The sequence below is a fragment of the Neolamprologus brichardi genome, chromosome 7 (genome assembly GCF_056152115.1).
Source record: "Neolamprologus brichardi isolate AB-2024 chromosome 7, ASM5615211v1, whole genome shotgun sequence".
Lineage (NCBI taxonomy): Eukaryota > Metazoa > Chordata > Actinopteri > Cichliformes > Cichlidae > Neolamprologus > Neolamprologus brichardi.
Genome location: NC_142110.1, coordinates 65,691,732 through 65,707,293, shown reverse-complemented (window position 1 = coordinate 65,707,293; position 15,562 = coordinate 65,691,732). Strand labels below are relative to the sequence as shown.

The following is a 15,562-nucleotide window of genomic DNA, read 5'->3' as shown; positions in this document are numbered from 1 at the left end:
TGGAAAAGCGGCTTTAACCCTTTAAGACCTACCATAGAACAAAGTCCGCCAGAGCTTATATTATATTTTTACATGCTGTGGAGCCATTTGTGGGAGCATTTCAAGTTGCTATACATCAATACAACCATTACAGCCTAACTTTTAATAATATGTCTGCATTAAGTCCATAGAAACTACATAAAGTGCAAAAAAGTGCAATAAAATACAAAAAATTTTAAATCGTTTTTGTTTTTTTAACATATATTTCTAGTTAGAGAAATTTAAGAGGCTTATCCCTCAAAACTGTAAATACAAAAAAGTTGCACAAAATAGTTTACAACAACAGGAAATTTACTATGATGGTCTTCATTTTATTTTTGAGATACACCAATTTTTATATACTGCAGGAAAAACGAAAATAAATATTATAATCCAAATTTACAAAAGAAACAGCATGTGCATCAAAATAAACTATTTCCAGCAGTGCAATTTGAGCTCTAAACATCCCAGAAACTATTCAGAAAAGCATAAAGTCAAGCATACTTTTAAAAACACCATTATAGGCTTATAATGCCCCGAAGGCAAAAAAAACTAAATTTTCCGCGAAAATGACGTCACTTCCGGTTTCTGGCAAGTAATGGCGGAAATGCGATAGTTCGCGCTGACGTCTATTCCAACGTAGGAAGTGTACAACTCCTCCGGTTTCATATGCAAAAAAAATTATTGCGCTAGCTTACGTGGTTCCGGTTCTACAGGGATTTAAAAATAGTAACGCAAAACGGAGCGTGCCCGCTCCGACCAGATTTAAAGGTCAATAAAGGTTACACTGACTAACTCCACCACCTTGTAGTATTACACATAAGTACCGACCAGCCCCGGCCCCGATTCCGCTGACATCTCTTCGACATTTTGCACATAAAAACTGGCTGCGGTTTCTTAACATCGTGCTAACAGCTCTACTTCCTGATTTTAAACTCTACTCCAAAATCACAGCTGTCTCAAAACTTCTAAATTTGCCAGTTTATCTGATGTTCTTTTAACTGTTTGGAGGCTTGAATGAAGATCGTCAAGTTGAGCTGCAGAGATTTGTTTTTAGCGACTGACCTCAGAGATGGTTGTCTTGCAGACCTCGACCGCTACAGACTCAAACTTTGGGTCTGTGGTCAGGTTCAGCTTATAGTTCCACAGCAGCTGGGGGAGAGAAGATAAGAGGTATGACAATTACACCAATAAGGACAGAGTGGAGGAAAAACCAAGAAAGAAAAACAGGACAAATAAAAAAAACAACAACATTTTAACATGTCAATCATTTTATATTATAAAGTCTTTCTGTTGGTTAATGTGACAAACTTCTGGATAGCAGGGAAAATATGCAGTAGTACCGATGTTGGCTATCGGTTGCTTATATGAATCATTACAAAACTCGTGCATACTTTTAGTGGAAAATCATTGCATCATAAAATTATAAGACATCATAGTGCATGCTAGGAGGTGGAGTGTGAGGGTAGAGAGAGAAGAAGAAAAACACACACTTACATGGTTGCATTCTGCAGCGATTTCAGAGTCCTGAAAGAGGAAGAGAAAAGAAAGTTTAATTATTGGGTCTGAATATTTGAGACTAAACAGAGAGGACACCTAATTACTTAAATTTAGCAATCTATAACATCCCATAATCCACTGCAGTCTTGTGTGTTGTGGGATGGTGCGTTCAGGCATTCAGCTTCTTGCTTCGGTGCGGTCACCGAGGCATTTTCCTGCAGCTCTGCTTTGACCCGAGGTGACCCCTCCCCCGACTTCCTGCCCCCGCCCTCGACCAGAGGAAAACTCACTGTGTGGGTCTGTGAAATAACAGCTCTGCAGATGACCAAAGACTTTCTGACCATTTACCACATGGCAGCCACAGTCAGCTAGGAATAAACTGCCAGTGTGTTTGTGTGCTCTTTTTACAACGTATTTTACACACTGCTGTGACAATGCTCTTCACAAAAACAGTGCAGTGCGAAGCGGGGGAGGGGGAGACGGTACACGATAGTACGGCTGAGTTTTAAAGAGCGCTGGGAGGACTCCCAGCCTGACGCAGAACAGCAGGACGAGAAAAACAAGCAGCATCTACAAACTGACACCAATTAAAACAAAGCTAAGTGAGAGCGATCTCCCTCCCTCCCTCCCTCTCACATCGCAGAGTTCAGTCCCCAGAGGGGGGAAAGATGGATGAGGCTACGGTGACATCACCCGCTGCTTTCTGGAGGCTCATTTCGGACGGCTGAGATGAGCATTATCGCCAGCGCAGGGTTAATGCTCGTCTCGTGAGGAGAAAAATGACTGAAACCACGCTGGTTACTGCCTTGTCAGCCATGCTGTTAGCCATTTATCACACAGCGTTTGCCTTTAAAGCACACGTTTTAAAGAAGCCCACACATGCCACTTTTCTACTTTGTATTTTTTTGGTAAATCAGATTGGGGATACAGGGAATGATATGTGGCGATCCTAAATACCGCATTACTTTGGACGTCTGACCTCTTCAAGGTCAAATAAGGTCAAACTTTCATAAAAAATTTTATCTTTAAAACTATGCTTAACCCTTTTTTTTTAACCCTTTTTAAACTTTCAATTCAATTCAATTCAATTTTATTTATATAGCGCCAAATCACAACAAATGTCGCCTCAAGGTGCTTCATAGATACAGAGAAAAGCCCAACAATCATATGACCCCCTATGAGCAAGCACTTTGGCGACAGTGGGAAGGAAAAACTCCCTTTTAACAGGAAGAAACCTCCGGCAGAACCAGGCTCAGGGAGGGGCGGCCATCTGCTGCGACCGGTTGGGGTGAGAGAAGGAAGACAGGATAAAAGACATGCTGTGGAAGAGAGACAGAGATTAATAACAGATACGATTCAATACAGAGAGGTCTGTTAATACATAGTGAGTGAGAAAGGTGACTGGAAAGGAAAAACTCAATGCATCATGGGAATCCCCCGGCAGCCTACATCTATTGCAGCATAACTAAGGGAGGATTCAGGGTCACCTGGTCCAGCCCTAACTATATGCTTTAGCAAAAAGGAAAGTTTGAAGCCTAATCTTAAAAGTAGAGATAGTGTCTGTCTCCCGAATCCAAACTGGAAGCTGGTTCCACAGAAGAGGGGCCTGAAAACTGAAGGCTCTCCCTCCCTGTAAACGACTGTACCTCTGTTACCCTCCCTGGTTGAGACAAAATTAAACTGGTTTTCAGAAGGAAGTGAAAACGAGCTTTTCAGGGATACTCGGCGTATCACAGTAACGCAAACCATTCACAACGTACTGCAGTCTGAACAAAGGCAGAAAAATCCCCTCTGCCGAGATGTGCGGTTCACATAAAGGGTTCAAGTTAAACTGCCTTTGTTTGTATTGTTAGCATTTAGGAAATGACTGTGGTATATGACAAATCCAAATATCACGTTACAGTTTGCATCCAAATATGTCACATCTGATGTCTGATCTCACTTTTACATTTCATATCTGCCTTTGTTTCATGTTAAACCCCAAACGTGCTCCATCTTTAAATGAAGTATTACCAAGATCAAAGTCTCAAAGTGCTACTGTTCTCATTTTTACAGCACTAAAGTTTTTAAAGGAAACAACAAAACAAAATGAATATATACAAAACTAAAGTAAATATTGCCCAGAGAGTACATGATTTTCTTCTTTTTGTTTTGGACACAACAGAACGATGTAAGAGCTTACAGTTCTTGTTGTCAGATCATAATAGTGAAAGCACACGCAAGAAATTAGCTTTACAAGCAGCTGAGTTTAACTTATCTATATGTTATGAATGCTGCCAAACTAGAAAGGAAAGAAAATAGTTTAGTTTAATATTTCTCGTCTTTGCAGCTGCTCAGTCATCCAGGTCGTGGCAGTCTTGTGAAGTCACCCTGAAGTTTCCAGCTAACTTCTTTTTTTGAGCCCTTAAGACTTCAATATTTCTCCCACTTCCTGACCATCAGTGCTTTGTTGGAAAGTTGAGTGTGTCAACATACAGCAGTACAAAGCTGGGTGGAGAAACCTGGAGGGAGTTGGACAGCCACATCAAACACTGCTGGACTTTTGTTTTTCCACTTTTCTCCCTCCATTTCTAGCCTACAGGAAAAAACCCTCATTTGCACGCGCTCAGTCCAAAGGTGGAGTGAACAGCTACGCATCCCATCACACTGTTTCAGAAGAAAATGTGAGTCATGTGGACATCTGCGCAGCTTTATCTCTGGATCTGATCGCTTCAAAAAGCCAAATGAATCCCGATTGTTCCATGAATCCATCTCTGAGTTTGCAGACTCGCTGAACACGCATTACAACTGTGATCTAACACCAGAGTAAATAAACCCTCTCCCTCCTCAGACACACCCATTCACATATTTCAGATGTTCAGCTTTTTGTTTGCCAGCTTTAAGGCTCCGCTCGCCAAATGTGAACAATCTGCTAAAGCTGCCTTCCCATTTAACAGCTGCAGCTAAATTAAACTTAATCAGCTCTCCTCCTTTTGTCTTGGTGAAGCTGGTGTGAGGCTGAGCTATAATTGGAAACGGGTGAGAGGAAAAGATAGGAGAAAAATGACATCATGTGAGAGAAAAGGAGAATCCGGAGGGGGGACAAGGCCATTTCTGACACCTCAGTTATTTAGCTTAAAATATAGACAACAGGGGAGGAAAGTAGTCTGTTTACTGGAAACAAGAAAAAATTAATGTTTAACTAAAACTCAACACATCTGCATACACTCCTGAGAGAAAACAAGAATCAGCAAAAGCAGGCTGTGCGTGAAGAAAGCGCAGCAGGAGAAAGTGTTTCAAACCAAACCCTTCAGTGGACGTGAGCCAACCAAGAAGAAAGCAAACAGATCGAAACAGTCAGCCTGAGCAAACAAGAAACTGCATCCTGTAAGCTGTGTGTGGTGGATTTTTATTGGCCAGTTAAAGATTAACCAGTGCAAACAACCACTTTAAAGCTTTAGCTTCTTCTCTCACATTTTTAAACAGGCTATCTGCAGAGGATGTGCACTCTTTTTTTGTCTAGACCAAACAGGCAGTCAGAGAGTGTGACTGCGTTACCACTATCTCCAATTTCACACACTGACACCTCATCACACAGTGAGGAGCTTTGAAAAACAGGAAATTGCACCTATTAAAATTCTCTTTGTCATGCTTCAGCCATAACTGTTGAACAATTAGTTTTTAAATTATATTCCAAAAGCCAGAATAACACCACAGAATTTACACAAAACTTGGTTCTTTTGCATTTACGCAGATCTCGGGAGTGTCACCGTGAAACCTCATCACCAGTAGGGCTGCTCGATTATGGCAAAAATGATAATCACCATTATTTTCACTGAAATTGAGATCTCGATTATTTGACGATATTTATTTAACAATAACAATGTGTTGAATAATGACTTTAAAGATTGTCAAAAAAATAATATAAAATAGTGCAAATGCTGATAACAGTGCAAATGTTTGCAACATAAGAAATAAATGAAAAATGTAAACATCTATGTTTAGTGAACTTTGCAGTGTTGCTCTGTGGTGCAGCTACGACACTGTAGCAAAGTTTACACACTGTGTCTACTTGATCCACGTCTGACTCATGAACCCATAATGTTTCCACAACACTTAAGGTTTTTTTACCTCTTTTCAACCAACGGCAGTCACTCTCCTCTCCAAATAACTTCTGCTTAGCTTTCCGAGCTTCCCTCGGGTCCTCTTAATCAGCGGTCCCCAACCCCCGGGCCTCGGACCGGTACCGGTCCGTGAGTCGTTTGGTACCGGGCCGCGAGAGGTGAGGCTCAGGTGTGAAATGTATAGTTTTCAGGGTTTTTATTGGTTTTCAGCGTTATTTTGTTATCGTTTTGATCGTTTACTCGGTTTTCCTTGGTCTTTTCACGTGTGTTAGGAATAAATTTTATTTTTTTCGGTACCGGTACTAGTTTTATTTTGTTGTATTTATCCGCGACACCTTAAAGGCCGGTCCATGAAAATATTGTCGGGCATAAACCGGTCCGTGGCGCAAAAAAGGTTGGAGACCGCTGCTCTTAATTGTTGTGACACGTGTTCGAAATGCAGAGAGGTGCGCTTGATTTGCCACACGGAGCAGCGCGAGAGTAAAGCACGAGGGAAGGGCTAATAATCGGCTCAGTCATTTTTAATGATCGTTGAAAGGCCAGATCGTAATCGTGATTAAAATTCGATTAATTGAGCAGCCCTAATCACCAGTAAAACTGTAAATATTGACCAAAATGAAAATCATCATCACTCTCATTAAGAAGAAAAGGAAAAAAGTTTCAGAGTCGTCCTTTTCTGTCACCAGGGAAGGTCATTTAGCCATTTAGATCAGCTGTGTTGGATCGAGGACACATCTAAAACCTGCAGGACACCGGCCCTCGAGGCCTGGAGTTGGCCACCCCTGGTTTACAGCTATGCGATTGGTCACAGCTACATTTTTAAACATCACAATGATCCCAAACACACTGTCAATGGAGTATACCTGGATAAAATTGCAAAGTGGAACAGTCATGGATTGGCCTTCCCAGAGCCTGGACCTCAACAATATTAAAGCACTATGTGGGATCATTTTGACAGAGAACAGAACAAAAGCTTTGGATGTCCTTTAAGAAGCCTGGAGAAGTATTCATAAACACTGCTTAAAGAACAGGAAACTTTAGCCTCATGTGACTTCAAACTTTTTATCCAAATAGTCATTCTAGTGTTGACAGGAGGTGACTGCCATTATTTCATGCTAAGCACTGTTGTTGGATAAGAAATGCACAAAGTATGTAAGTGAGAATGGCTTTATTGTGAATCTGGTTGCATTTAAATGTCATTCATGTGACCACAGAAAGTAGGAGAGAAGCCAACAGATGTTATTGTTGGCCACATTAGCTGCTTACGCTAAACACATATCGTTCTCTCTTCCTGTCATGTTGTCTTGAGCTGAAATAAACCCACCGTAGCTGATGGGAGGGGGGGTGGGGGGCAGCAAAACCATACAGCTGTAAAGGAAATCCAAAAGTAAACGACGAAACAAGAGCACCAAGTCATCCTTTTTTTTTTTTTTGATTTTAAATAAACTGCACAGCCCCGTCGCTCCATTATATTTGTCATAAAGCACATGGCAGAGGCGTGCTCCCTCATAAACACCAACATTCATCACGTCTACTTAAATATGACATCCTAATGCAGACAACAGTAGGAAACCGCAAACCTTCTGATAACAAGCAGAGTGCTCGCTGCCTACACATGCACGCGTGCGTTCATAAAGATATTATCACTGTTGGTGTGAACACAACAGTAGGAAATATCATTTTTAGACAAATGTCAATGCTGAACCTGAAAGGAGCGTCGCACAAACACCGGATGATGTTTCTTAGCAACCTTTTTCCTTCTTCTTGGCTGAGGAACAAAATATCCACACAAAGTAAAACCTGCCCGCTTTGTTCGGGATAATCAAAGATCACATTAAAGTCGCTGCACAGAGGCGGTAATTCAGTTTCAGAGGTGCTGAGGTATCAATGCTTTATTTGCCACTCCGACAGGTCCAATTACAGACCAGCTCCAAGAACATCGGTGAACTTTATTCCATTAGTCTGCTTTTTATTTGTGCTGCATTACAAAACCCTGGAAGTAAATGATATCTAAATCAGATAAAGCTAGTAGCACTGTTAGGCCAATTATTGGGGCCAATATTCAGCATTTTTCTACTTATTGATATTAAATCGACATTTCATCTTCGGCTGCATATCCAGGTCCACGCAGACACACCCACAGCTACCTCAGCCATTTATCTCCAGCTATTCTAGGTGGAGGACAAGGTGTTCCCAAACCAGGCAAGAGATGTAATCTCACCAGCATGTCCTGGATCCACCCTGGAGCCTCCTCTCAGTAGAATATGCCAGAAACACACCTGGGAGATACCCGAGTCAGACCCCAGCTTTAATATGGAGGAGCACTGGCTCTAACTTTGACGTCAAGCTGACGACGTTGTTGTATCTGCCAGTTGAGTTCCTTCTCAGTATTTATAACGTAGTGTTCACACAAAGTAAATACCTGCACGCTTTGTTTAGGATAATCAAAGATCAGATTAAAGTAGCTGCACAGAGGCGGTAATTCAGTTTCAGAGATGCTAGGGTATCACTGCTTTATTTGCTTTATTTACTTGTGTTGTGCCACCACAGCAGGGTTAAAGACGCAAGTGTTTTACCGTTGTTTAAATGATATGTCAGTATGGAAGATGAATGGTTTAAAGATTATTAAAGGGGGAAATATTGTAACAGTTCTATAAATTAAATTTTTTTAGAAAGTGGACAGCTCTGCAGTACAGTGTTTGCATCACTGCTGATAAAATCTAAGCCTGACAATATTTTTTTTTTTAATTAATAAATTCAAAAATGCACTGATTGGATTCTGTGGAGCTTCTGATCTTTGCCAACTCATCAAACACACCAATCCAGTTGTAAACACAGTTCCTGCAGCCTTAATGTGCTAATTAGTAATTATGGAGCTGAGCGGAGGAACAAGACGAGGCTCGGCGGACAGGCCGGAGCAGAGCCTTCGCTCTCTGGGGCCTCCGCCCTCTGGACTCCCTCTGCACCACGTACACAAAACCACAACCACCAGCAGCAGCCCTGACAGTGGGCAGGACGGAGACACAAAAATGCACCGAGTCTAAAAGCAGCTCTCAATCTCACTCTCACACCTGCAGAGTGCCAGCTGGGCCTTATACACATGATGTGGGCAGGCTACAGGGCATGCACAGTGGGCGTAGAGAGGCAAGATATCAGAACCCCCCTCCACCGCTGTCACCGCCCCCAAAAAAGCTCGTTCTGACTGCGTTCATCTCATAGCGTGAAAACAGCAGAACTGAGACTCACTGAGGGTTCGGGAGGCCGACTTCCCCTCCTGTCATTTGCTTTGTCCGCTCAGCGGAGTGAGAATGGGACAAAAATATCCCTGCAAGAAATGACTGGGAAACCCAAAGTCTATCCCAATAACCCAGCTGATCAAAGAGGGTGGATCCTTGGTATGCCCTCATATTTACAGCACAAACTGTGCTGAACCAAAACTGATTTGTTTGCGGTTTTTAAAGAGATTAAATTTGTTTTTCAGCCCTGAAAATCTCATGTAGATACCTCCTGTCCTTATGAAGCTATGAGTGTTCAAACATGATAGAAACAAATAAGCAGCACCAAATATGTGAAGGTAAAATTTTGCATTTTGCTTCTGATTCCAAGGGGGACGGGTAGCACTAGAGCAGGGCGATATGACCAAAAATATTTATCGCGATATACATTTGAAAATTTGCGATAACGATATAACTGACGATATAATTGACACTAGACAAAATACTTTACAACTCCACAACTTTATTAGTGCAAAAAACCCATCAATGCACTTTCACTTAAACAAGCAGCTGTTTTTTATGTGCATTAAAGTTACATAAAAATGTAACAGTGCAAATTCCTCGCTGACAGTTTAACCAAAAGGCATTTCCAGTGGAAATTGACCGACATATCCTCAGCATAACCATGTGTAATATCCACAAAACTTAAAAAGAGGTTATACACACACAATACGGTAATATTATGTTGAAGCACAGTAGGTATCACTCCGCGAGGCTCCGCCTACGATAGCCGTAATGCTCCGACAATCCATCAAGCGGTGCGGGTTCGTAGCTTAGCAAAGTCGTACTGAAACATCTGACAGATTTTCGAGCGCCGTGTACATAAAATCGTTTCGAGGTCAGTAAACACAACCAGAGTTCATACATAAGGCACACGGGATTATAAGGGGCTCTGTCGACTTTCAGAAAAATCAAAGGATTGATTTTAAGTGTGCCGTATTTTCCAAACAACACGGTAATAACGACGGCCCGCTAGCATGCTCTACCAAAAATAGTGCTTTGTTGTGTATCTGATGGACGAAAGCTAAACCAGTTCCACTCAAGTTGCAGCATTTTTACAAACCAGTTCTGGTTCATCCGTTTCATTCAACGATCCACTTTCGCCCTTCTCATTCTGCGTCGCAGCCATGTGCGTATGTAAACAAAGGCACTGCGCATGCACGTTTTACCCATATTCTATCGCGATATTTCATTTTCCTATCGTTGCCCAAAATTACACCGGTATTACCGTGAACGGTATGATATAGCCCAGCCCTAGGTAGCACTCACTGATCTTTCATGATAGTACTGTGTTAATGCCCCAAAGCCTGCAGTATTTTATGTCTTTATGCTTACTTTTTAATCTCTGAAACTTAGGTCAATCACTTAATGATTTTCTCCCTTTTCCCTGTTAAACTGCAAAAATACTGCAGTAGTAAACTGCAGTATTTTTGTAAGGCCCAACAAGCTTCATATTTTACAGTGAATCAAACATCTTGTACAGCAACAGTGGGGAAATTTAGGCCTAAAAATAACATTTTCTACACAAATAAACCTCCATAAACTGTCTTAGCCCACAGATGGAGTTCTGAGCATTAATTTGACAAAAACAACCCCCACCCACTCCAAAACAGAAGAAGTGAAGAACCAATCAGCTGGTCCAGATGCACAAAGAAATTATTCCAAGCAAAGATGGGTATTAACACTCACAGGAAGTCAGAGCAAACAAAACAAAAGACTTCAGCTGAGATCAAACAAGCGTTAAATCCTCTGACTGTGCGAGTTTGTCTTTTTCCACCCGCTACACACAAACTGTTTCATCTATCACATTAATTTAATTCATGACCTTAAACACTGTTCTCAGTGACATTAAAAAGGAATGGAAAGGTCTTGATGCAAATTAAATAAAATCCTCCGGAAATCGCTGCAGATGGCGCCGAGACAAAATATCATCAACCTGCCGCCACTTAGAACAGCGAGGGCTCGTTTTCCTTCCTTCCTCACTTCTCGTGTCGTTCTCATCTCTTCTCTTTTTACTTATTTTTAAACACGTTTTAAAATTTCCGGTATTTCTTAACATACTTTTACATTTCTGTCTGAAAACGTTAAGAAAGTGCTATCCATAAAATTTTCGATTCTTTTATTATTTCGAAACGAGGAGCAGTCTGACATTTTGTTCTGTCAGAAAAGAGTCAAAAGCCAAAAGATAAACAGGAGTAAAAGGTTCAACTCTGAATTTTTCACTTTTTTTCTTGAAAAGTGACCAGAAACAGTTACTAACCTGGTGATGGGGTAATTTAAGCCCAGGGTCTAAAACCCCAAAAGAGATTATTTGCAGTGAAAAGCAGCTCTTTAGAGAAGCTAGAACTGGAACATTTTTACATGTAAATGGCCTTAACAGTAGATGAGTAACAAGAAGACAACAATACCGCAGCCTTCTGGGTGAATGCACGCCATCTGTACTGACACTCAATATTAAAACGCCTTCATAAATTCATTTTTTACCATCTCCCAAATCCTGTCCACTTAAAAATCTACCTATAAGCAGCTCACTGCCCTACATTTTTCATAAGCAGGCTACAGACAAAGGATTTCAGGATGACTTTTAACAGCCGAGAGGACGCAGTCTTGTGATTGTGAGTAAGCAGATAATGGGCACAGCGAGAGGACCCGTCTTAGCTGCTCTAAGCTGCTGTTGTGGCGTACAGAGAGAGGCCTCTGTCTGCTGCAGATCTGCTGAAGACAAACAGCTAATGAGCTTAACTGAGAGAGCGAGCCAGAAGCTGCCACGCCAACAGGTCTCTCATAAGGAGCTGTCGAACGAGCTTAAACAAAGCAGCTGAAGTACACATTCCTGAAAACAACTCTCTCTGGAACACATCTGGATGAAGATGAATAAAAGCGACCATGAACGTGACTCGGCGCTAACAGTCTCCCAAATCAATCTGAAGTAGTTCAACTACATCAACCTGATTAAGTTTAAACCCTCTGCTGCACCACTGGCAGCAAAGCTAAAGATCTCATTTATTAAAGATATTTTTAATGTTCATATATTTTTTATGATAACCAGTAAGATTTCTAAAAATAATGAACATTTAAGAGGCAATTTTAGAGGTTTTATGAGTTTTATAAATGATTCAGACTCATTAGAGACTGTAAAACGTTCAATAGAATATATAATCACAATATAATCACATTTTGATTGCTTGCTTTACGAAAAATGTGTCAAATGTGCCCAAGAATTACAGACCCAAATGTAAATAACTTCATTATTACAGAAGATGAGTATTAGGGAAAGTTTAATTAGGATGTCAGCTGCACTAAAATAAAGAAGGACGAACAGACTGAACAGGGCAGTACCTACATTTTCAAACTGACCACACAACACAGCTCCAACACATTTCATGTCTGTCGAGCCGTCCGACCTCTGCCTCCAATTGCATCAGACCTACGGCCGCTCTCCTTCATCCACGCTTCGCCCTTCTCCACCTCTTACCTCCTCCGGCCTGAAATCTCCCCCTGACTGAATATTTAACCGATCCAACATTTATTTATATCTGACATCAATCTGATCCCAGCTCAAAAAGCTCGACTGAGCATCACGACAACAGACCAGTCGATTCAAATCAATTCTATGTTGTTGTTATTTTTACACTTTTTTATTATCGAATTATTTGGGGGGGATTTGTGACAGCAATGATAAAAAAGTGATATTTGTGAGGTAAATGTTTCTGCATTAATGTCCTTCAGAAATCAAAATGTGGGTGTAACATAAACAAATAGTGATGCTTGGACTGTGGTCTTTGCTTGGCATTATCATAAAGACAAACACGCTTTTCAGTATTAGCTGCTTTAAACTCACGTACTTTGACCTGGAGTTGTGTTTACATCTAAATTTCCACATGTTCATGTAGCTTTTCCATTTGTTCAGGCTGGTACTTTTCCAGCACGACTATAATAATGTGCTCATGCACTGATCGATGCATGAGGATACAAGGAAAGGAAACAAGGACAGTGAGAGGCTCTCACACTGAGCTGAAAAGAGACCTGAGAGCTGTGCTATTTACCACTCTACTAATAAAAATAAATGCGTATTCTCAGATGCTTCGTTTTTTACAGTGGTGTACACAGTCAGGCTCCATGCTGAGGAACAAATATCTTTGTGAAGGCAAAGCTCTGGATTTACTGATTATCTTCCTACTCTCTACGGCCACGAGCTGTGGGGAAAGACTAAAAGGATGAGACAGAGGACACAAGCAGCTGAAATGAGTTTCCTCTGAAGGGTGTCTGGTACTCAGTATGACAAGGTACACAAAGGCAATATATCCATATTTTTAACTGGACTTGAAAAGAATGTATTGGTAGATCTCCAGTTAAGTTAATTTCATAGGTGAATGGGTTCGCAAATTAGGGCCTCGTGCCTTACAGCTGCAGCATGTCCACTGTAATGAATAGTTCTTATGCCCCTTTTGTAAAATGCTTTAAATTATGTACAATCAGAGCCAACAACTGCCTGGAAAGTGAAAATACATTATAAAGTTAAAAAGCTCATTACTTTTTTTCTGCATATTGTTTTATAAAGGCATACAGCTTCCTCAGAATGAAAGAGGGATTATTTGAAGGACATAAACAGCCGTGGTAAGATGCCCATATTTTCTCAAAGACGAGGAGATTTATTATTTATCCTAATTTTACTAAAACTATCATCCTACAGTCTGTCCATAATGGCAATGTGTTGCTCTGATTAGACATCAATGCAGCTAGTCAAAGCAGGTACCTTCCCTGTTTAACCAGGCCAGTCATTAAAGTCATCAGATGTACATAATTCCAGCCACTGTGATAATCTAAAAGAAAACCTTTCTTACAGAGTTTTATTAACTGTTTTGTTATCTTCATATTGATACACACATATAAAAATACATATACTTTTTATTTCTATTAGAACTAAAGATAACATCACAATTTAATATCTCACTGTACTGTAAAGCATTTTTGGTTCCTTTTCAGCACAAGCTTCCTCTGCTACTGCAAGAGTACGAAGGTTAGATTTAGATGACTTCTACTGTAATGAAATTACTGTAACTGTGCACATCTAAGAACATCCCAACATAAAACGCTGCCTCTTGTGGTCAAAGCTGAAATCACATTTCCAGGGGGTAATTACAAAAGGTACCTTTAACAGCGCCAAGTCAACACTCACAACCCCAAAACCGCAGAGAATAACGGGGCTGCACAGAGAGGCCACCAACAGCCTTCCCCAGGGGGGGAAACCATCAGACAAAATAAGTCCTAACACTTCAGTCTGTCTCACATCGATCTTTAACACATAACAACCGAACACTAGGTGGACAACACCCCTATCAATCATCATCGGGGTCTGAAATTAAAAGTCAAAAAGCTTAAAATCACCCAGCAGCAGGTTTGGTAACGTTATCTGGGTTAGCATCTCGCCAAGGCTACCAGAGCTAGCGACAACTGCTGCCGAACAGTTAACAGCTTTAATGTAAAGTCACTCGGTTTAAAAAGTTACCCGGTTACCCATCTGTCCACGCCAGAGTGCCGCTGGGTTTCTGCGGACTGTTATACCAGCAAAGGAGCATTTTTCTTTGATAATTTGACATTTAACCGCAAGCTAATCCGAAACATACGTGGTTTTAACTACTCCGTAGAGCACCAACAATCCACCAGTTTTAGCCCAATATTAAATATCTATAGGTACTCTGATCCAAGTTTATAGTTAATCTGTGTCGGTAATATATTCATATAAATTCGGCCTGTTAATAGTCCAACTTTTATTTAAATGGTAACCAGTTTCTTTTTTTCTTATCCACGTCTCACTTTTCCAATTTGAAGCATTCAGTTGAGACACAGTTCTTTGCATTCCTGGCACTGTAGCACGCCGAATTGAAAACTAAACTTCAACGACTATGAAAATGTTTTGAGTCCTCTCATGCACTGGGTGTTACATTAAAAACGATACAAAAAATCATAAATTGCTGTAATTTTGCCTGGCGTTTGGCGTGACGTTGTCTGGTTGCTAGCAGCTAGCTTTAGCTCGTTCTGAAGGCACACCCTGCCTCTTTCTCCAGGATTAAAGCTACCATTCCCGCGAATATACCTCTTTCCTGTCCTGGAGACACTCCAACACCGCCAGGTTGTTGTTCCAGGAGTGTTTGGGGCAAAGCCGGGTCAGGTCGTCTCTGCACACCGCCTCCTCAGCCAACTTCCAGCCGGTAGAGCGCCTCCGAGACAGCGAGGCCCCGGCGCCTTGGTTCCTCTCCTCGACTCCAGGGTTCCCCGCAGCGGCCCCCAGACCTCCGACTGGGTTCTGCATTTTATCGACACCGGCAATAAGTTTGGAAATAGCTTTGTTTTGAGCTTGAATCGGATGTACAAACAAAAAGATGCACATCAAGAGCAGGAGCAGAGGAACACGTATGCAGTCCGCCATCTTCACAGAGCCAGTCAGCCTGCTGCTGCCTTCAGGAGCTGTCGGAAATATGGGAACTGAGGATAAAGTTCCAGACAGATTGTTTTCTTCTAGTGAATAGTTCATAAATATTTAATAAGTCCTCGTGTGTTCATGCTGTGAGTCATCCAGCCATGGAAATGACTCTTCCCGGCATTCTTTATCATATTAGTTTAGTGTAAAGTTTTTTATAAAGCTAATTAGTTAAATTAAAACCT

General features: G+C 41.2%; 1 protein-coding gene across 5 annotated transcripts in view; it reads right to left on the bottom strand.

The window, feature by feature from the left end:
• The window catches only part of LOC102776154 (Golgi apparatus protein 1-like), a 43,658-nt gene extending 28,308 nt beyond the window's left edge, over positions 1–15,350 (bottom strand). For all 5 annotated transcript variants that reach the window (XM_087844155.1, XM_087844156.1, XM_087844158.1 and 2 more), the window contains exons 1-3: positions 14,994–15,350; positions 1,516–1,545; positions 1,084–1,170 (exon numbers count right to left, since the gene is read on the bottom strand). In XM_087844155.1, coding sequence (XP_087700281.1) covers positions 1,084–1,170; positions 1,516–1,545; positions 14,994–15,326 — 450 coding nt within the window. In that variant the 5' untranslated portion in view covers positions 15,327–15,350. The remainder of the gene's footprint in view (positions 1–1,083; positions 1,171–1,515; positions 1,546–14,993) is intronic.
• Positions 15,351–15,562: the final 212 nt, after the last annotated feature.